Genomic DNA, 20,538 nt, shown 5'->3' on the forward strand with positions numbered 1-20,538 from the left:
TCTTAGTATAGTATAGCCTTCATCATAAGAACGTCATTTCGAATTGACCGAAAAGTTTTATATTACAATGCATATGTATTACACTACTAACAGATACATATTTAGATATACGCAATAAATAAACTTTAAGAATAGAGTTTAGCTCACCTGTGGTGCTATTGAGGACCTTAAGAACATTTGACAGATAGCCCATCTTTCATTTTTGATATTCTATAGAGATAGAAATAGCATGCACAAGGTAAACATCAATCTTCACTTCTTTGTGGTATAAAAAGGCCACATAGACATCTGACACAAGGCTATTTGCGTGCTAGGGAATACTCAAAGTTCATGTTACGAATACGTAAAATGATACTGTTATAAATACTAGCCACTGTTATTGTGACTCGAGCATATCCACAATTGACAACAGTCACATTAGTAGTTCATGTGCTGCCTTTATATTAGAATTTATCAACTTTCTATTCAGCGTAAAGGGAGAAAAAAAATATTGCCCCGGAGCCATTTTTACTAGTCGTGTGCGGTCGATTGGTCGCCGGTCTTTTGGTCGCCGTCTTTTGGTCACCGGTCTTTTGGTCGCCCCGACCGCGACAACGGGCGACCAAAAGACCGGCGACCAAAAGACCGGCGACCAAAAGACCGGCGACCAAAAGACCGGCGAACAAAAGACCGACGACCAAAAGACAGACGACCAAAAGACCGGCGACAAAACAAGGTAAAACAACACGGTCTACGCATCAATAAAAGCCAACAATGGCCATGAGCAGTTTCACTGAGCCGACGTGTGAGTGTATAAAAGTTTGTATGTACATGCGTTGTCCCTTTAAGAAGCTACGTCAGTCAGGGTCTTAACAAGTTCTCCAACAAAAAACAATAAAAGTCCGGGAAATTTGGAGCTTTTCTTTAGCTTAATAATTACTAGGGCATTAAGTATGACTAAATAGTCATTCACAGTTTGTATTTAAGGAATTTGAGCAACAATTTAAATGGTAATTATCACTTACCTTCCGGGCGACCAAAAGACTGGCGACCAAAAGATCGGCGACCAAAAGACCGGCGACCAATCGACCGTGTACCACGTTCTCCTATTGCCTTAAAATGCTGGATATTGTTTGACAAGCCATTTATTTGATATTCATCTTGAAGTACTAGAAAAGTATGTGCTTACTCTTAAGACAATTCAGCACTTTAATAGGATGACTGAGTCCTACTCATAAGGTTTTTCCAACGGCTCATGACACTTCTATTTATTTGGACCTTTTCTTGTAGTCCTGTTGTGTCCAAAAATGTAACCTTCTATTATTGCCTGTGATGGAGATGAAGGATTTTGATAGGATCAAACAGCTTTTCTATTTGAACATCACAATATACAGTAAATTGAGTGTTTTTGTTGTGCAGGTTTAAAAGGTTCCCTCCAGAGGATGCAGCTGGAGTATGTCGACGTGGTTTTCGCTAACCGACCGGACAACAACACGCCCATGGAGGGTAAGTGACTGCCCTTGCAAATGATTGGGGGTCCGGGTGGGGACAATGCATATTGTTCTGCAACTTGAGAAGGTGCGACAATAGCACAAGGGCCCCCACCAGATCTGAGGTCTAAGAGGATTAGTGTTTGCATGCGCACATCTATGCTTGGCACATACACACACATTTCCACTAATCGGGCAGTTTTGCCTGACTCTCGTCCTCTATTTTTGCCTACGGGTGTCACTCTCTCTCTCTCTCAGTGGGATCATGGCTTTCCATGAAGAGTCTTGGATCTCCCTGCTCTTCAGAAGCAGGATTATCTGGTCCTCTTGGGTAAAACTGGTATATATTTTGGTCAGACTCTGCTTGTCTTCCTTTGACACCTCCTGCTTAGTTCCCCACTTGTTCGATGTGTATTCTGTTGCCACATTTTGACTTCTTCTTGGTGTCTCTGCCAGACCTCGTGAGTGGTAACCATGTCTGTGAGCTGAAAAGTCAGCAAACCTAGCCTTAGTTGTCCAATTAAACTGAGTTCTGAAGATATTGTCAGGATGAAATCAATTGGAGAGTCATCAAGACGTGTAACCTTTAACAATACTGGTGTTTGCAATTGTATAGACGTAGCCGTGTAATGATAGAGAGACAAGTGACTGATTCATGAGTTCTTTGAGATATTAACCATTTTTGTGGGTGTTATCAATTGACATTTTTCTTCATTTCAAAAGGGATTTGAGAACAAGTGTGTTGAGTTGGATGCCTTGTTACTGGAAGCGCTGGAATAATATTATGAGGTTCAGATTTTGCATCCACAGCACTGATATAAACAGGGGGCACTTTAGAAATGCTAAGAAAGTCATCTTACAGGAGAATGTTTGTGTTTGCATTTGGTTTTGTGACTTTGAGTGTCTCTGACTCTGTGCTAGGCAACTCCTGTCCCTTGAGGCAGCTGAAAGTGATGTAATGGCGGCCAAGTCTTCCTTTGTTAGAATCACTGCCTTTCTTCTCAGGTCAACTTATCACTCTCTATGCCATTTGTTTTTTCCACTCTTGTTTGATTCTAGCGCTAGCTTTTAAAACAATACAAACAATAACTCTTTTTTCCACCCCTGCTTTTAGCTTTCATCTTCTTTTTTGCAACAACAGATACAATCACTTTTCTGATCCAAAACTTCTTCATTAGACTTTATTGTTGTACTGAGTAATGACACGGTATAAAAGTGCAGGTCGAAAAGTGGCAATTCAACATTGTGTCAACAAACAAAAATAAAAGTCTCCCATTAGAGCAGCATTAGGGAAGACGGCACCTGAGAGAGCGCGGAAACAAAACCATGTCAAAATCCTTCTATTGTTTTGATAGATAGACGATGCAGCCTGCAGTAAAAGTCTCCCACTCTGTCATTTTCATTTGACAGACCCAAAGGCAGCACACTGACTTCATTCAATTAACTGAATGTGAGAATTGGCCAGACAGAAGCAGATGAAGAGGCGGGTTTTGTGGCAAGCAATGAATAAAATCCATTATAAATCTCTTTGCATTGGTAAATCCATTTGCATTGTATTGAGATTTCATCAGGAACTCGTGTCTGTCCGCGAGTCTTCAATAAATGTATTAAATGGCTATTCTAAACCAGAGGGGTCTCTTGAAACCCATATGATACACCCAAGTTATTGATATCACTAGATTAGATTGGATTAGATAACCTTTATTTTACTGTTATTGCACAGGCCACAGGATCATTGCAACAAAATGCTAATTGCATCTAAGATGCGATGTTTAAACAATGGAGCATTATTTTTTTCTCATTGTTAGAGATGCAAGCGATTGGTCGACCATGTTTATTAGTGATTTCAGTTTACGATAATAAGGGATATCGTAGACAGGTTAACAAGTTGCATTTATGTGACCATGTTTATAATCATTAAAGCATGCAACCGAACACAAATGATGTGATCGGTATCATTGTCTATTCTCTAGAAGGTTGAGCTAATGTTTTCTTTAAAAGGTTTGTACCATTAGCAACTCAGTATCATTAGTTGAAGTGCAAAATGTGATTGGCCCATTTTAAAAAAAATTCACCCACAATGCTCCTTTTGAATGTGCCATCAGGGTGTTAATGGAGAATGCTGGATATCTCACCTATGACACATGGACATCTGTTGATAGAGGCCACATTGTGGTCCTGTGAATGGAAAATATGGATAATATTCAGCATCTAGTTACAATTTCTTGTTAGCACCATGTATTCTGCATTGAAATTAGATTTGATGAACAGGTTTTACGATTATCTTGATCTATTACTTCTCATTTTTGGAGCTGCTATTTCTCCTCCCACCTGCTTCACCCACACACAGACTGGTACACACACTCAAACACCTCTCACACACACTGTGTGTCTCGCTGAAGCACATCATGGCACAGCGAGGGAACTTTTGATGAAAAGAAAAAGAATCACTTTTTTTCTTTTTTCTTTTTAATCAGACCCTGCTGGGTTCTCTTTGTATACCAACTTGCATGCATAACTCTTATTGTCAGTATATACAGCAGATGGTTCATTTGTGCATTTAAAGGTCGATTAGAGACAGAAGCAATATCATATGTATTTAAATTCCCTTCACTCCCGTATGCTTTCCTCGCCAAGTAATTTATTACACATTATAAAGAAACTATTTACCATTTGTAATCAACAGAACGGCTTTTGTTCTCCTCTTTTTGTGTGTGAAGAGATAGTGAGAGCCATGACCCACGTGATCAACCAGGGCATGTCCATGTATTGGGGGACATCACGGTGGTCCGCCATGGAGATCATGGTGAGTGATTACTATTAATTGATTTTTAATCGGGCCCGGAAATTCACTCGGAACACGACGAGAATCTTACACACATCCGATAATCAAGCCCTTGCTGGTTGGTTTTAATTGGAAAAAGACGAAAATATACACACTCTTCCCCCACTACCGTATATTGCATTCATTGTTTACACGTCAACTCTACCTTTATCCAATTGTCGTTTTTATGGGTTTTTGATGTGCGTATACAATGAACCGGTACACGGTCGATTGGTCGCCAGTGTTTTGGTCATCGGACTTTTGGTCGCCGGTCTTTTGGTCGCCCGTTGTCGCGGCCGGGGCGACCAAAAGACTGGTGACCAATCGACCGCACACACGATGAACCTTTCTGCATATTTTCAGATTTGGTAAATGCTTATCCTTTGTTCAGTCCACTGTTTTTCACAATTTTTGTATCTGCTTAATTATTCAGGAGGCCTACTCTGTGGCCAGGCAGTTCAATCTCATTCCACCAGTCTGCGAGCAGGCAGAGTATCATTTTTTCCAGAGGGACAAAGTAGAAACACAGCTTCCAGAGCTCTACCACAAAATTGGTTGGTTTCGTTAATCTGGCTCCTGGGCCTCCCTTGAAACCCTTCATATCCTCTACATGGAGTGGTTGTTGTTTAATTTCAGGTGTAGGTGTGGTCTCCTGGTCTCCTCTGGCTTGCGGTATCATCACTGGGAAATATGACAACGGGGTACCAGAGTCCTCCAGGGCCTCCATGAAGGTTGAATTTTATTTTGACCAGCAGTCTTGTGCAAAACCACCTTAACTCATTCCCTGCAATTGACAGCAGTAAACGTCCAAACTAATAATTTCTCGTTTTCCATTGTAATTGCATGCTATTAAAATGGTAATTGTGATATACCTGTAATACCTTCAAGTTACAAAGCAGTCACAGGAGCAATCTCCTCACAAATCATTTCAACTTTTCAAAAAAAATGAAATGTCAATTGTTGTCAATGTCAGTTCATATGCTTCTATAATCTATTTTGCTTTCTTCTGTTTTACAGCCATACCAGTGGTTAAAGGAGAAAATACTGAGTGAAGATGGAAGAAAACAACAAGCCAAGCTGAAAGAATTGGCTCACATAGCAGAGAAGCTTGGTTGTACGTTACCCCAACTGGCTATAGGTTAGAGAATTGCTCCTAATGTTTTTTTTGTACTTTAGAGGGCCATATACTTTGTTTGTTTTCCAAAATTGCAATACCTTGAATCCAATCGAGAAAGACCATTTAATATGCTTTGCACAATGCTGTCTCACAATGCTTTAATTTTCCTCAGAGGATTTAATCAAGTTTATCGTTTCTTTTTTTAGCATGGTGCCTGAGGAATGAGGGAGTCAGTTCAGTATTGCTGGGATCTTCAAATCCAAGCCAATTAACTGAAAATCTTGGTGCCATTCAGGTAAACGGAATATTTGCATATAAAATGAATGACAAAAAATACAGAAAAATTTAAAATTATGAATCATTTTGTTGTATTTCTCTATTTATTATTGCAATTCGCAATTCGGCTCCATCTGCCTCACATGTAATTTTTTTATTTTTAACAAAAGTACGTATAATCAGGCCTGATTTCCGATCATGTGATCGAATTGGGGACGTCTCTACTATTTTTTTCCTCCATTCAAATGTCTGAAAATGAATTTACTAAATTTTAGAAGAATGTTTCGAATTGTTACATTCTTGATCATCCACACAAATGAAAATATCAGCTAACATTTTCAATTTGCATTATTTTCTGTGAACGGTTTTATTTTGCACAATCCTTCCTCGCAATGTTGTTGTGTTTTCTGCAGTTCGACTGCGTTTTTTTAAGTGTTTTTTCAAGCCGGTGTTGTCTGCATTTGATCAAGTATTAAAGCAAGGCCTTGTGAACTCTAGGTGATTCCAAAGATGACAGCGGGTATCGCCTCAGAAGTGGATCACATACTGGGGAATCGTCCACACAGCAAAAAAGACTACCACCATTAGGATGATCCAGCTTCTAAAAAAAAAAAGTGTCCCTTGAAAGTGTATCAAAGCTCTCTCACACACAGCCATGGCACAACAAGAAGTGTTCAACTTTGCTGGTGTGACTCTGTTTTCGACTGTTTAATGTGTTCTGCTTGGCTCATCAGCCACTCGTCATTGTCATAAAGTGAGATGCTTGCCAAAGAATGCATGCTTACGATCGTGGCGGTCAGCAGATGCGACAGTGAGAAGATCCAAAGGGGGTCTTTTGTTTGGATGGAATCATCCTTTTTTTGTGTGCACAATATTCCAAAAGTCTATAGTGTCATGAAATTTGTTTACGGTGAGAGTAATTCATCATTGCCGTGCAGTGAGTAACAAAAATGTTGCTAGTATATATTTTATAAGACTGGACTGAAGCTAATTTTTGCCTCATTAGTTGTTTGCGGGTTCTTGGCAAAAGAATATATTATACTTTATATATGATATCCTGAGTAATTAGGGTCGACTCTCGGCAGACAAGAGGCTACGTTGCATTCTTTTTGCAGCTTAAGCTGAAGTGTCAACGTGATATATTGTTCCGGTATGCGTATATGATGAACGGAGTTCAATTACTACATTTCTTCCCAGAATACTTGTGCTGTACTTGATGTGTTTTACTTCACGAGTCGTTTTTACAAGCAACAAAAATAGTCTGTTCCTCTTCACTTGTTTTCAGTTTAGCTGTTAAGGTTAATCATTTTTGTTGTCGTGGTGGAAGGATGATGAACAGTACCTACAACCAACAAAGCCACATAAGTAGAGCGAATAAAAACAACACAAATGGGCCCCTCCAGTCATTGCACTCGGTTCATGCTGTGCTCCGACCCGTTTATTTCAGAAAGCGTTTGACAAAATCGGCCTTTGTTTTGCTCTCCCTCTCTTCAAGTGCATTTTTTGTGTGGCTCATCAGAGTTGTACATAAAAATAAAGAGCTTAATAAATAGCATGCCATGTTTTATAAGACTATAAAGAGGATAAATGGGGGGGAAAGGCCCAGTAAATAGAATTTTAGGAATCAGTCTTCACACAGGATGAAGTCTGAACAAAGAAAGGACTAACATAAGAATTGGTACAGTTGAGTCCATTAAAATTTGGGTTGTCAAAAGTAATTGATACTAAAATATTGTATCAATTATTTATCATTGTTTGCTCTAGCACAGATCATCAGTAATGGGGGAAATTTTATTTTGCACTATTCTTTATCTGAAGGACTTTTGACATTTATTAGTTAGAAGCTCATAATAGCAAAGTGATGTGATGCCACGTGATTGGATGTTTATCATTGCCAATGGCAGAAAAGGAGTTAATTTATATAGAATTGAAAATTGTATCGAGTTTCGTGTGATTACAATAGGTTTATTTTATTGTTTATCTTTTTTATTTATCATGAACAAGTCAGAATCAGTTGGTATATTTCCAGTACAGTAAGTTATTTTATCGTTTTAAATGTTTTTTAACGAATATTTAGATTTTTAAGAGTATATTTTTACTCTTATAGTATTTTCAAAGTTACTATTTTTTTTAATTATTTTTAATGCGTTTGTTTTACTTTGATTCCTTAACAATTTTATTTACAATTGACGTAAGTTGATTGGGCGAAATATCACTGCCGCTCAAAGAGGGCGGGTCGTTACCTAGTTTATCCAATGAGCATTTTCCTGTTTCGAACCAGGACATTTGATTGGCTCAAAAGCACTTCCTGTCTTTCGTTTGTGTAGATGGCGCACGCACCCCGCGATTTACAAACATTGTTATAAAGATTAGCCGACAAACAAAAGTGATCGGTGCCACACTTTCGCCTGGACGTGTCTTCTACGTTTTAAAATCCGCCACCGATAGATAGAATGCTAACTTGGCTAAGTTAATAACACAGGGGACGGCGTTTCCTAGTCGACTGTCGTCAACAAACCACGGCGCCCTTTATATGCTTAAAGAATTAGCCTCTGTTCAGTAGTTGGTAAGTGTTATCATGAAAATTTTGGCCATTTTCCCGATCACATGCATTTGCTGTACGTAATTCCTCTTCTAATTATTCGTACTAGCTGGAAAGTTTACAAGAACAATGTCGTCGCTGACCAGCGAGGCTAATTTTGATGCCAAACGGCACTTGGCGGATCAGAGAGCGACTATTTGTGTTGTACCTGACCTTTCGTCCGACCTCTTGGAGGACGAGTTTGACATGAACAGGTCTTACCCATCTGCACGGAGACCTTTGCAGAAAAGAATCTTGTTGGAAATGCACCGACGTTATTACTGTGAATATTCCTCAGGTAAGAGATTGTTGCAAAACTCGTATAATTGTATTTATTTTAATTAACAACATACGATTAATTACTGGTTGAATGAAATTGGATCAAATATTAAATTGAAATTGGTTTGCCAGATAAATAATAGCTAAAGCCAACCTTGACTGGCAAAGGAGGACGGTTGCAGAAAAATCTGCGTTCCATGGCTCAATGGCTGACATTGACGGCAACAGACGTCCAATCTGTTTTGATCATTCGATCGCTGCCAACCTTCCCGTCAAAATGGATTGAACGTCCATTGCCGTCAAGCATGAATGCCAGCCATCCCATTACAAATTGATTTAGTGACTAACACGGTTTGACTGGATGATGTATGTGTCACAGATGAATTAATATAATATGTTCTTTATTTTCAGCAAGAAACCACCAAAAGCCCTACACCCACCTTGACTTGGACTCCTCCCTTGCTGCCTTACCATGCCTTCCCAGAGTGTCAGAATCACAAGGCAAGCTTTTTGGTGATCTTATGGCGACAGACGGTGGACTGCCTGTTTCACCTGTGGCTTTTAATCCCAAAAAAGTGCTTCTCACAGTAGATCTCAAAAGCAGAGAGGTACAGTACTTTTTTTTACAATACATATATTCACAACCCACAATTGGTGTTGAAATGTGTGTTATTTCAGTGGAGTAAATCATCTTGGTGAAGGAGTGATTACCACGTGGGTTTTACAGTTCTGAAATCAAGGGTTCAATCCCTGTTGGTTCCAGCATGTATGGAGTTTGCATGTTTTCCCTGTGGCCATGTGGGTTTTCTCAGGGTGCTCCAGTTTCTTCCCTATTCTAAAAACATGCTGATTGAACAGTCCAAATTGTCTGTAGTTATGAGTGTGTGTTTTTTCTAATGAAAAATGTGATTCAGTTTTCAGGAAACTTTTAGAATGTGCTCACTTACTGTACATTTTTTTTTGTATCTCACTTCATTCTTTTTTTTTTTTCCCCTCCAGATTATATCAGCTAATGATCCGGCTTCTAGGTTGTTTTCGTGCACCCCGGATGAGTTGAGTGGAACAAATTTAATGAGCATTTTGAAGAAAACCACACAGGTCTTGGAACAGGCCTTGCCTGAGGACTATCTGCTTAAAGATGGCAGTGTTGCATCCAGTTTTGGGAAAGTGGTGAGTTGCTAACTCATTTATTCCTCACCCATTACTTATCATGGATGCATTCTGATCACCTCAGCTCCAGATGATAGTTTTCTGATAATACACATGTTCTCCTTTTAGGTTGATGTCATGACAATGCTTGGTGAGGTGCCAATGCTGGTGTGCGTCCACAGAGAGTCACAAAACGCAGAGCATATCCTTGTCAAGATGGAGAATGTACAAAGGATTTCTGCTACTCTGACGTTTTCACAAGATGTAAGGACATTTGATTTGATGGACTTTGTTGTCATAAGTGCAATGAAATTAAAATGCAACCTCCCACTTGGTAAGATTGCTATTTTTAAATATCGCATCTGTAAGTATCATACTGTGAATACTAATTTTTAGACTTTCCAGCAACCACAGAGTTTTCATCTCACCTTCATACTTTAATTTAATACAAAATGAACATTTTTAAATCCAAACAAAATATTTACCTGTAGAGAAAATGACTTAAGAGTAACAAACTGTGCTTAACAGTGTAGCTGACATAATTATTTATTTTAAAGCAGTTTTTTTCCCGGCACATGTTTTTTCTGCATGCGTCTACCTTTTTATTATTATGTAATGCCCAATTTAAATATATTGTGTTCATCCTCATTAGGGCAGTATTCTTACCTGTGACTCAGCATTTGCTCATCTCCATGGTTACCACCGTCCTGAGGATGTAAAAGGACTTTCAGTTATGGAGCTAATCCCCTCTTTACAAATCCCCCTGCACTGTCAAGCATTGCCTAAAGTAAGCACACTTTACTTTAATACTGTAGCATTCAGCAAAGCAAATTTGCCTATCAAAGTATGTCTTTCTGCTCTTATATCAGACTTCTGCTTCCTCACTCCTGCATAGATGCTGAGGGTTCAGAGAGTGTGTGGAAGAAGTAGAGATGGCGCATCGGTGCCGCTGTGCGTTAAACTTCAGGGGGCGGTCGAGTGCGCGGGACCCCAGCAACAACACAATGGGCCGAACCGCTCACATTCTGCTGAGAGTTTTCCTGGAGATGCTGCATGTAAGGAGGAAGACTCATGTGGCGAATGGTTAAATTTATGGTTTGCTTGGAATGCGATAATGCAGGGGTGTCTGAACTTTTCTCTTTGAGGGCCGTGTTGAGAAAAATGAAAATATGCGAGGGCAAACATGAAATCTTTTCACATTTGTTTGTTAAAGATAGGATTGGAATCGGGTGAAAGACATCAGCTTTTTTAAAGTGTGTTTAAGGATTAACTCATTGATTTTTAACAAATTGATTTGATGTACATGACTGTCAATGGCAGTGATTGAGTTGAGATCTACCAGCAAAAAAATTATTGGACAGGAGAGGAGCGGCTGTATTTGAGCCGAAACAAATCAGTTTTGAATTTTTTTTTTTTATATCAGGTGGTCAGATTTATTTTAAAAAAAAAAGGGCCGATGCCGAAATACATCAAATTGCCAAATATTGGCTCTGATAATCGGTCGATCTATACTTAGGATCCTTTAGTTTTCCATAATTAATGATATTTTGATAATGGGCCGTGGGCCTTAGTTTCGCAATAACGTGTTGCTCTGCCCGTGGTATTTTGCTCTTTATCCAGGCATTGAAGGAGACAGCAGGGTCGTCTCCCCCTGCCCCACATTGGAGTACAAGGGAACTGTCTGGGCGTTCGCGCCACTCAGCGGCCTCCTCCTCCTGCGAGCTGACGGCTCAATCTGCAGCATCCACAATCAACAGGCTCTCCGTCTGTTCGGGTACAGCAAAAACGAGCTCCTCGGAAAGGTCAGCCAACGACGCCGGCTGCGAAAGGGTCCTGGCTTTTGCCAAGTTTGGTGTGTCACCGCTGCTTTCTGTGGTCTTCAGTGCGTCACTTTCCTCATGCCCGGTTTCTATGGGAGGATGTCCGATTCAGTCAGTCAAGAGGCTCCAGCAGAGACTGCCAAAAGTACAGCAAAATTTGGTGAGGATTGTGACCGCCATGAATATGAGTAAGAACTCATCGCAGCCTTGACCTCAGACGCGGACCCGTCCTCGCTGGTGGCCGGAGACATGGCCACGGTGAACCAGGCCTGCAGCAAGAGAGCCTCTATAGGAAGAGGCAGGATCTTCACTGGAAACTGTACCAAGCTGGATAAACAAGGAAGTGCTTTGTCCACACTGTCACCTCCTGCTGTCTCCTCAACTCGTATGATGAAGTAAGTCATGTTATGCAATGGTCATAAAACCGTGCAAAAAAAGTACATCTAAAATTATTTTGTGGAGTGTTCCTGTTAGTTTTTATTTAACTCTAGCCCTGATTTAAAATTCCCTGTCAGTTATTGTCCCCACAGTGCTAATGACACCCAAGAACTGTTGGAGCAGGCGGCTCAGGTTGCTGCCACCAGTAGTAGCCTCTCCTCAGACACAGGTGAAACCACCGAGGCTCTCTTGAGGACTTTTGCCTGGGTGGAGCGTCCAGAGGGAGACACCACCTGTGTTATTTACACGGAGCAACTGGGATCGAAATATGAGCCGGCGCTTCTGGAAAATAATACCCATGCAGGTAGTATTCTGTTATTCTCCTTATTTTAACCAAAAGTCAGCTTTACAAAATATAAATGTTTTTGACTTTTTAACAGTCAATTATTCCTATCTTTAGGCACTCGGAATGGACATGCACGTGAGGGTGTCAGGTTTTCTACTGCGGCCAAAGACGGATGTTTACGTGGTCCTTCTGTCCTGCAAGACTCCAGCTTTGAGGTCATTTCAATGGAGAGCAGGTACGTGGAATTAAATATTTCGTTTTTTTCCCCTGTAACTGAACCTCTTTTTCAAAAATAATCTCACTGGGCATTCAAAGTATTTCGACCACAATACCAATACACCCACCTTAATGGGTTTTTGAGACTTACCCATTCAGTTGAAAGAGTCTCAAAACTTTTTTTCCAGAGTATGTAGTTAAAAGGATATCTTGATTGTTGATTGCATCTCAACATAAATATTCAATAATGCTTTTTTCAAGGTCGTCTTCTGGCTTTTGCGAAAAGATTGCCGGTCAGGGCGGTTCTGATCCATTGCGACCTGAAGTCAGCTGTTTCCTGGACGTCAACAGCGAAGGCGATCTGGTGACTCGAACCCTGGCCGAACTGGATCTGAGCAGCGCGGTTGTGCTCAGCGTCCGAGAGGGCGTTGACGAAAACCAGCACTCCATGACGTCCTGCGATACGGACGAGCTCCTGCGCACCCCCTCACCGTGCGACATCGACCCGGAAGATCGTCCCACCGCTCCTGAGAAAGAGAGCAAACATCGCTCCGCCGAAGAGCAGTCGGAGAACCAGGCCGGGATGGATCAATGGCCCGCTCTTTCTTCCATTCACAAAGAAAGCGGGCAGGAATTTTGCTTGACTGGCAGTAAAGGTGACGTTCCGTCTAACAGTGAGCTTCCTGCTACATCCACACCAAAGAAACAGAAGATGATTGAGCTTGCACTCAAGTCAGACGCCCCACGGTTCCTGGAGGGCCGATTTGAAGGCAGTGCTTACCACAGAGACGGCACAAGAGTTGGTAGGTATTCCTTTCTGTAAATTACCTCTCCAAACTCATGATAAATATATGATACTCGATTAAATTGAGGGTTGTGGCAATAAAATCGGTATGGTGATATATCATGCAGGGCACTTTGTATCGCAGTGGGTTATCGGTACACTCCAGCCATGAATCAGTATGTCATTTAAATAGGCACCAATATTTATTCAAAAAACAGGTCGTTCCTCTACAAAGTGTCTGTCTTCTCATTGGCTGCCATTGAGGGTGCCAGACGTCGAATCATTTTTGAGCGGGATGGTTATAAGGATCGGATGTCTAGTGCCGTCAATGGCACTAAAGGAAGTGTTCAAAAAATGCAATTATTTGACTGTCGCTCCATTTGGCAGCGCAATAATACAATTTAATCCTTCCAGAGGTGCAGTTTGACGTTGTCCGGGCCGATCTTCCCGACGGAAGCCTAATGTACTGCGTGTGGATGAGCCGGCCTGGCCAACAGGGGTCATTTTTGCAAAGCGATCGATCCCTGCTCGACAAATCCACAGCCAGTCTTGGAGAGGTCAGTTGAAAAGAATTAAATCAAGCGTTGGATTCAATGACCTATTTTTGCACTTGGTATGTTTTTGTTCCTACGTCACTGCCACAGGGGAGCAAAGAGGGCCATCATGGTGAGGCACTTCGCTCCACCATGGACCTCGAGAATTCTCGGGCATGCGATGGGCAGTTTGAAGAAGAGTACAAGCCTATTAAAGCAGTCGGGAAAGGAGCCTTTGGATTTGTCTGGAAGGCAATACGGCGCTGTGATGGACAGGAAGTAAGAACATGATATAGACATGATTACAAATGGCACACATACTCACTTAACAGACGTATTAACCATTTAATTTATTGTTTTTGAATATGTTATCGTGTCGGAGTAGTAGACTTTTTTTTGGTACTAAAACTATCACAATTGTAGGTCGTCGTGAAGTTTATCAGCAAGGCGAGGATCATCAGCGACTGTTGGGTACACGACCCTATGTTGGGTCAAGTTAGCCAGGAGATCGCCATCCTGACTCGAGTGCAGCACCACAATATCGTTAAGGTAAGCTTCCAAACCTATGGAATAGAATGCTAAACTTCATTAGAGCGTGGCCAATTATTTTGGATTAAAAGCCCTGAATCTTCCGTTTTTTATAGATCTAAAACAATGTTTATTGTAGCTTTTTTTATATATATTTTTTTTTAGATTTTACAAAATGATTTTTGAACTAAAAACAGAAAAAAATGGATTAAAAAATTACAATTATTGATTTAAAAGGGGGAAAATCAGGAAATTTAATATACATCTATACTCTTCATTTTAATTTGATCCTAAAACAGAAAGTCGGCACTCATGATTTACTTTCCCGGGCCACACAAAATGATGCGGCGGGCCAGATTTGGCCCCCGGGCCGCCACTTTGACACCTGTACTCTATAATGTAAATTCTATTTTCATGTTGCTTGTCTCTGCTCTCAGGTGCTGGAGGTGTTTGAAAACGGCAGCTTCTTCCAGATGGTGATGGAAAAACACGGAGACGGTTTGGATCTTTTTGAATTCATCGACATGCAACCGCAGCTGGACGAGCCGCTGGCCAGCTACATCTTTCGGCAGGTCCGTACAGGGCAACTCGGAAACGTTTCCCGTTCCTAAATGTTCACTCTGTCTTGTCGCCCGCCCCAAGCTGGTTGCGGCCATCTTTTACTTGAGGTCAAAGAACATCTTGCATCGAGACATTAAAGATGAGAACATCATCATTGACAAGTGTTTCCACATCCGCCTCATTGACTTTGGCTCTGCGACCATGATGGCTCCAGGGAAGCTTTTTTACAATTTCTGTGGCACACTGGAGTACTGCTCCCCTGAGGTTCTCCAAGGAAACCCGTACGTACCGTAATGCATGTTTTTTTTTGTTTTTTTTAATTTTATTTATTTATTTTCTAAAAACTGCTGGGCAAAGCTGGCATTTAGTGGGATGTTTTTAATTGTCACGGCCCACTTAAAGCGTTAAAACTCAACAACAGAGTACTTTACGACTTCAAATGGGCCATAAACTTTAAAGTCGTGCCTTTTAAGTAACACAAAGTAATCATAAAGTCATTTAAAAATGTTTGCGAGGCATGAATGTAATGTTAAACCAGTTTACAGTGTTCTCTTTAATGACCAAAGTGAATTCATAGTATGTGGTCAATATGCAATTATTCTTTCATTTAGTTACGAGGGTCCGGACTTGGAGATGTGGTCTCTTGGGGTTTTGCTTTACACACTGCTGTTCAGTGAAAACCCCTTCAGTGGAGTAGCTGAAATCTTGGAAGCCAAGATCAGGCCCCCGTTTCCCCTCTCTTCAGGTACCTGACTACTATTTATGATTTATTTATTTATTTTTAATCAACTTCTTCCAGTGCATGGAATGGAACCTACATTAATCTGTCTCAGCTGTTATTTTAATAAGAAAAATAGCATGCGGTAGAATGTAAACATTCTTTTTCCAGTAGCATCATTGTTTTTTTTTTTTAGACAGGCAGTGAGGAATACCTTTCCAAAAGAATGAAAAAAATCTTCGGGGTTTTTAATACATTTATAGGGTACCATGTGAAATGAGGGTGGTAGATTGATATGAAGTTTGCTGCCACCATCTGGTGGCAGAGTGTCTGCAGCACAATTTTAAGTCCGATTTTGCAAGGGGAGAAAAAACAAAACTGAACATTGAATCAAAATTCATAAGCGAAACATAAGTTGGGGAATTTGGATGTCACACTGTTTATTACAATATTCCGAGAAAACCTGACGGTGACAGCTAAATACTTAAAAGCGAGAAAACATCAATCCATGATACATAAATGACTACAATTTATTCATACTAACTTTACTAAGACTAACACATTTTATTTGAGGGGAAAAAAAACATCCACAAAACCGAAATGTGATATTTTGTTTGTTTAAGTACCAAGTACATTAACTTTTCTGAATTTGCTTTATGTATCAGAATTAAACACCGTGTTGTGTGGACTGCTGCACCCTAAGCCCACCCAAAGGATGACGCTAGACCAACTACTTTTGCAGTCCTGGGTCAGCCAGCCCATTTCGCTGGCCGAGTATACCTGGACGGAGGTGCTCCCTGCAACTCATAACGATTGTGAGTTCTTAAAAATATCTATAACATTTTCCTTTTAAAAGTAAACTATACACTAATTTCTTTGATTTTTTTTCTCTTATTCTTCTATTCAACAGTTCCACTGCAGCACCAATGTACCACTCCCCAACGATATGCAGGACCACATTTGTTTGCAGATGGATGCGATGACACTCTTCCAGAAGAAGAGGATGACGAAGAACGCTTGTCCATGGTGGCCTTGGAAACGGAGCTCAAGAAGTATCTCAATGAAAACTAGTCTGAGGAAAAAAGGACGTTCGTCCAACATTTGTTTTGTCTATAAGTCTGACCGCTATTTTGGATTTTATTCCTCAGCTCAACCTCTTTATTTATTCTTTTAGGTCTTTTATTTTTCCAAAGCATTTGGATTTTAGCACTAATTCGCACAATTGAAGAGCTCACATGAATAAATACTGCCTTAACCAGACCTATTGATTTTAACACTAAAGGAATTATAATGTATTTATTTTTTATTTATTTTGTTGTGTATGTGGATTAATGCATATTTACCATGATTTTTTTCTGTCTTTCCCGCATGATGAATAAAATTCATTGCAATTTTGTAGATTAATTGGATCGCTCTTTTTGTCATTTAGAATTTTGTGTGATTTTATGCACATTAAAAACTTTATGGAAAAAAATGTATTTCCTTGAGTTTTTTGTCTAATGTCGCATATGTAATACGGTTTCCCTCCCTAAAGTAAGATTTGCTAAAAGGTAAATCTTTTTATTACCGTCAAATCGGAACCTTTTTTAACTTGTTGTTGAAGGACGGAATCATTTTAGCGACGCACAAACATGAACAATCATTCAGCCTTTCGTCAGGTGAGTAAATTCAACCACACGCGGTTTAACTTTTTATCTGTGAAATGTTTTACTCCAAAAAAGAGATATTTGTTTAAAATATCCTTATTTATATTCAGCAAACTGTCGATCGGCGTTCTCTAAATCACTTTTAACCTTGATCGTAGTACCAATCCTAGTTGGTTAACTACCCTATCTGTTGTACTGTATTAATAATGCCCTCTTTTTACAGGTTGTGTGGATTTTGAGGCGCACTTCCTCGTCCATATTCAGTTTATTTCAGTCTGGTAGCTACCTGCAGCCTTCGTGCATACGGTGTAAATTATTCTGTTCCAAGAGTAGTAACCTACTACGGCCAGGTGGTGCCAACAATGAGCAAGCATCCCCTCAGAGGCCGACCAGTCCAGAGTTGCCCCTCTCCTCTCTGCTTGACATGGGGTTCACGACCCCCCAGGCAGAGGAAATCTACCAGTCATTGTCCAAAGTGCACGATGGAAGTGCCACCAAGAACCGATCGTCAACACTCATGGTTCTCTTCATGTTAGGGCTCAATCCCTCCAGCGTGGGGAAGCTTTTGACTAAATGTCCTGACCTTTACAACATCGACCAATCGCTTCTCCAGCAGCGTATCGACAACCTGCGGAAACTGGGTCTGGTCGAGGGTGAGTGAGTTTGTGTCCGTGCGCTTCTTTTTCTTCTTGTGTATACTTGTGTTAAAGCAAGGTTTCTCCGAGCAGGCAGCCTTCAGCGGGTGGTGTCCCACTACCCCGCCATTCTGGCCACGCCCGCAAAGGCGCTCAAACGCAAGACCGTCTTCCTCAAGGAAAAGTGTCGGTTCACCATGCAGCAGGTCACCGACATCCTCAGAGACAGTCCGGCCATTGTGCATGAGGACCAGGACCAACTGGAATATAAATTTCAGGTTAGGATACAGTTCCTTCTGGGAAACTTCAGATTGGTTCTAATTTTCAAAAGGTTTCTTAAAGACAACTAACATGCAGATTGAAGCTGCAACCATATTTAATGGTGTAAGAAAGATTTAGAATTTTACCCGTGTTTCGTGCACACATGTTTTTTGTGTTTAATTACATGGGGTAGAATAGTAATTAAATTAGAGTACAGTGGCACCTCTAAATACCTAGCTTAATTCGTTCCAGGACTGAGCTCGTATGTCGATCTTCTCGTAACTCGAACGAACGTTTCCCATTGAAATGAACTAAAAACAAATTAATTCGTTCCAACCCTCTGAAAAAACACCTTTCAGGGGGACTTTCCACGACAACGCACATGTAACCAAACAAACAAATTTAAATGAACTTGGATTAATATATACAGACACACTCAAACATACGTTTAATGTAACTTTACACAAAACTGAATTCTAGTTTTGTCTTAATCTTTTGTTACCTTCGTTTTCCGGGTTAGCGGTTTGCCACGCCTCCACCCTCACGTTCGCTATCGATGGGCTGTTTGCTGTCGTACTATTCCCTTCAAAATATTCCGAAAATGATGCACACAAATGTCCTCACAATAGGATAACGCACGACCACTTGCCAACGAGAAGTAGTCTTGAATGAGCGATCGCAAAAACACTGAAAAAATGCAACAGCTCAGCCTACCCACGTATTGATTGTGGGTACTGAAGTTTTATTCTGAGAAAGGGTGCCATTGGCTATCGGTGTTGTGTGCACGAGTAGACTTAAAAAAAATATATCTCGTATCTAGAGCTAATTATTTGCTCAAAATTTTCCTCGTATCTCGAGCATGTCGTAGGTAGAGCTGCTTGTATGTAGAGGTACCACTGTATAGGTTCTTTCGCATATAAAAAGTAGTTGTTTTCTTCCTACCCAACTATCAAATTGACTTAGAAATATAGGAATGGCAAAATTATATATTGCACATCAATATCACTAACCTGAACAATATTAAATCAACCTCACATAAATTAAAGCCACTAGCAATGGCGTTTAACTTTGTTTTCACTACTGGACTGCTTGGGAAATCACATGAAAAAAATCTTTCAAAATATTTTCATAGTCACAGATGACAAAGCTGTTTTTTCCACCTAGCCTGAAAAATAAATATGCACAAAATTTGAGGAAGTGTTATGCCTCTTCTGAGTGGACGTTAAATTTAATTAGGTCATAATATGCCATGAATTTAATTACCCCCATAAAAACATTATTAATAAGCTTACATTTGGTTGGAAAAGTCAAATCCAGGTCGGTCCACCTATGCGGAGTTTGCATGTTCTCCAACACACAAGTGAGGATAAAGTGGTTCAGAAAATGAATGAATAAATCTGTCTTCAAATGAAGTTTTGCAGCTTTAATGGAACATTATTTTTCCATTTGACAACAGTACGTCTACTTCCGAATGGGCATCAAACAAGCACACATGGTGAAGCACAAGCTATTTCGCTCCACACTGGAAGAGATACGCTGGCGCCACTGTTTCTTGGAGCGCCGCGGCTTGTACCAAACCCCCGACAAGAATGGGCAGACCCTCATCGTTAACCCCAAATTGGACCGCATCATCAACGTGGACTTGGAAAGCTTCCTCGCGCGCACGGCCTGCGCGTCAGCCGAGGAGTACGTCGTCTTTCAGAAGCTGCTGGCCAGAGAGTGGCAGGAAGAGGAGCGTCACCACGGCGACGAAAGCGATGACGATGACAGCGATGATGAGGATGAGGAAGATGAGATTGAAAGCAGAGATAGCTACAGGAAAAGGAGAAGAAAGTAATCACTGAACAGAGAAGACAAAGAAGGATTAAGGCCCGTAAACAAAAAGCCGACAACAAAGTTAAGGGGAAAATTAGAATGACTTGACAAGATATTGGTTTTTGAAGAGACCAATGTCAAAATTCCTCACCAGTCTCTTGAGTTACGTAATCATGAAGTTTTGCATTAAAAAATAGTCTAAAGAAACACAATAGCAGGTGATTTGTGCACAGAAATGCACCCAAAATTCCGCATTGGTTAATTTCATAAGGGTTAAAAAAAATCAACACAAAAGAAGATCCAGCTGCCTCAATTCAGCCTTTGTGGATTAAAATGACCTCAATAACGGACAATGTCAACAGACAGGGGGGAAAAAACGTTATTTCTGCAAGGCCATTTGTAAGATTTTTTTTTCTTTTTGACCGGAAGTAAAAAAAAAACAAAACTTGGGCATATACCCTTGTTGAATGATTTTTTTAACAACCCCCTTAAAATGGTCAGACTGACAATGTTGTTTTACTCTTGCAAAATTTCATCTTTAAAATACTACATTTACATGAAATCGTAATTTTGCAATGTGTAGAATTATCAGCATGAGGTTG

General features: G+C 40.4%; 3 protein-coding genes across 5 annotated transcripts in view; all 3 read left to right on the plus strand.

Annotated features, from left to right (window-relative positions):
• The window catches only part of kcnab1b (potassium voltage-gated channel subfamily A regulatory beta subunit 1b), a 37,817-nt gene extending 30,579 nt beyond the window's left edge, over window positions 1–7,238 (plus strand). For all 3 annotated transcript variants that reach the window (XM_077615069.1, XM_077615068.1, XM_077615071.1), the window contains 7 exons: window positions 1,399–1,485; window positions 4,190–4,275; window positions 4,727–4,847; window positions 4,930–5,024; window positions 5,311–5,431; window positions 5,617–5,705; window positions 6,185–7,238. In XM_077615069.1, the coding sequence (XP_077471195.1) occupies window positions 1,399–1,485; window positions 4,190–4,275; window positions 4,727–4,847; window positions 4,930–5,024; window positions 5,311–5,431; window positions 5,617–5,705; window positions 6,185–6,274 (689 nt within the window). In that variant the 3' untranslated portion in view covers window positions 6,275–7,238. The remainder of the gene's footprint in view (window positions 1–1,398; window positions 1,486–4,189; window positions 4,276–4,726; window positions 4,848–4,929; window positions 5,025–5,310; window positions 5,432–5,616; window positions 5,706–6,184) is intronic.
• A 759-nt stretch (window positions 7,239–7,997) lies between these two features.
• On the plus strand, window positions 7,998–16,983 carry pask (PAS domain containing serine/threonine kinase). Its single transcript, XM_077615483.1, has 21 exons — window positions 7,998–8,252; window positions 8,338–8,565; window positions 8,958–9,154; window positions 9,546–9,716; window positions 9,825–9,959; window positions 10,348–10,482; window positions 10,591–10,762; window positions 11,307–11,497; window positions 11,579–11,675; window positions 11,733–11,910; window positions 12,031–12,257; window positions 12,354–12,474; window positions 12,717–13,258; window positions 13,654–13,796; window positions 13,884–14,051; window positions 14,196–14,321; window positions 14,738–14,872; window positions 14,943–15,142; window positions 15,473–15,606; window positions 16,245–16,394; window positions 16,490–16,983. Exons 2-21 carry the CDS (start codon window positions 8,358–8,360, stop codon window positions 16,648–16,650), a joined length of 3,591 nt encoding a protein of 1,196 aa, XP_077471609.1. The 5' UTR covers window positions 7,998–8,252; window positions 8,338–8,357; the 3' UTR covers window positions 16,651–16,983.
• A 198-nt stretch (window positions 16,984–17,181) lies between these two features.
• Window positions 17,182–20,393, plus strand: mterf4 (mitochondrial transcription termination factor 4). The gene is made up of 4 exons (XM_077616162.1): window positions 17,182–17,237; window positions 17,449–17,878; window positions 17,954–18,138; window positions 19,578–20,393. Exons 1-4 carry the CDS (start codon window positions 17,211–17,213, stop codon window positions 19,956–19,958), a joined length of 1,023 nt encoding a protein of 340 aa, XP_077472288.1. The 5' UTR covers window positions 17,182–17,210; the 3' UTR covers window positions 19,959–20,393.
• Window positions 20,394–20,538: the final 145 nt, after the last annotated feature.

This window comes from Stigmatopora argus, chromosome 12 (assembly GCF_051989625.1).
Source record: "Stigmatopora argus isolate UIUO_Sarg chromosome 12, RoL_Sarg_1.0, whole genome shotgun sequence".
Taxonomy (NCBI): domain Eukaryota; kingdom Metazoa; phylum Chordata; class Actinopteri; order Syngnathiformes; family Syngnathidae; genus Stigmatopora; species Stigmatopora argus.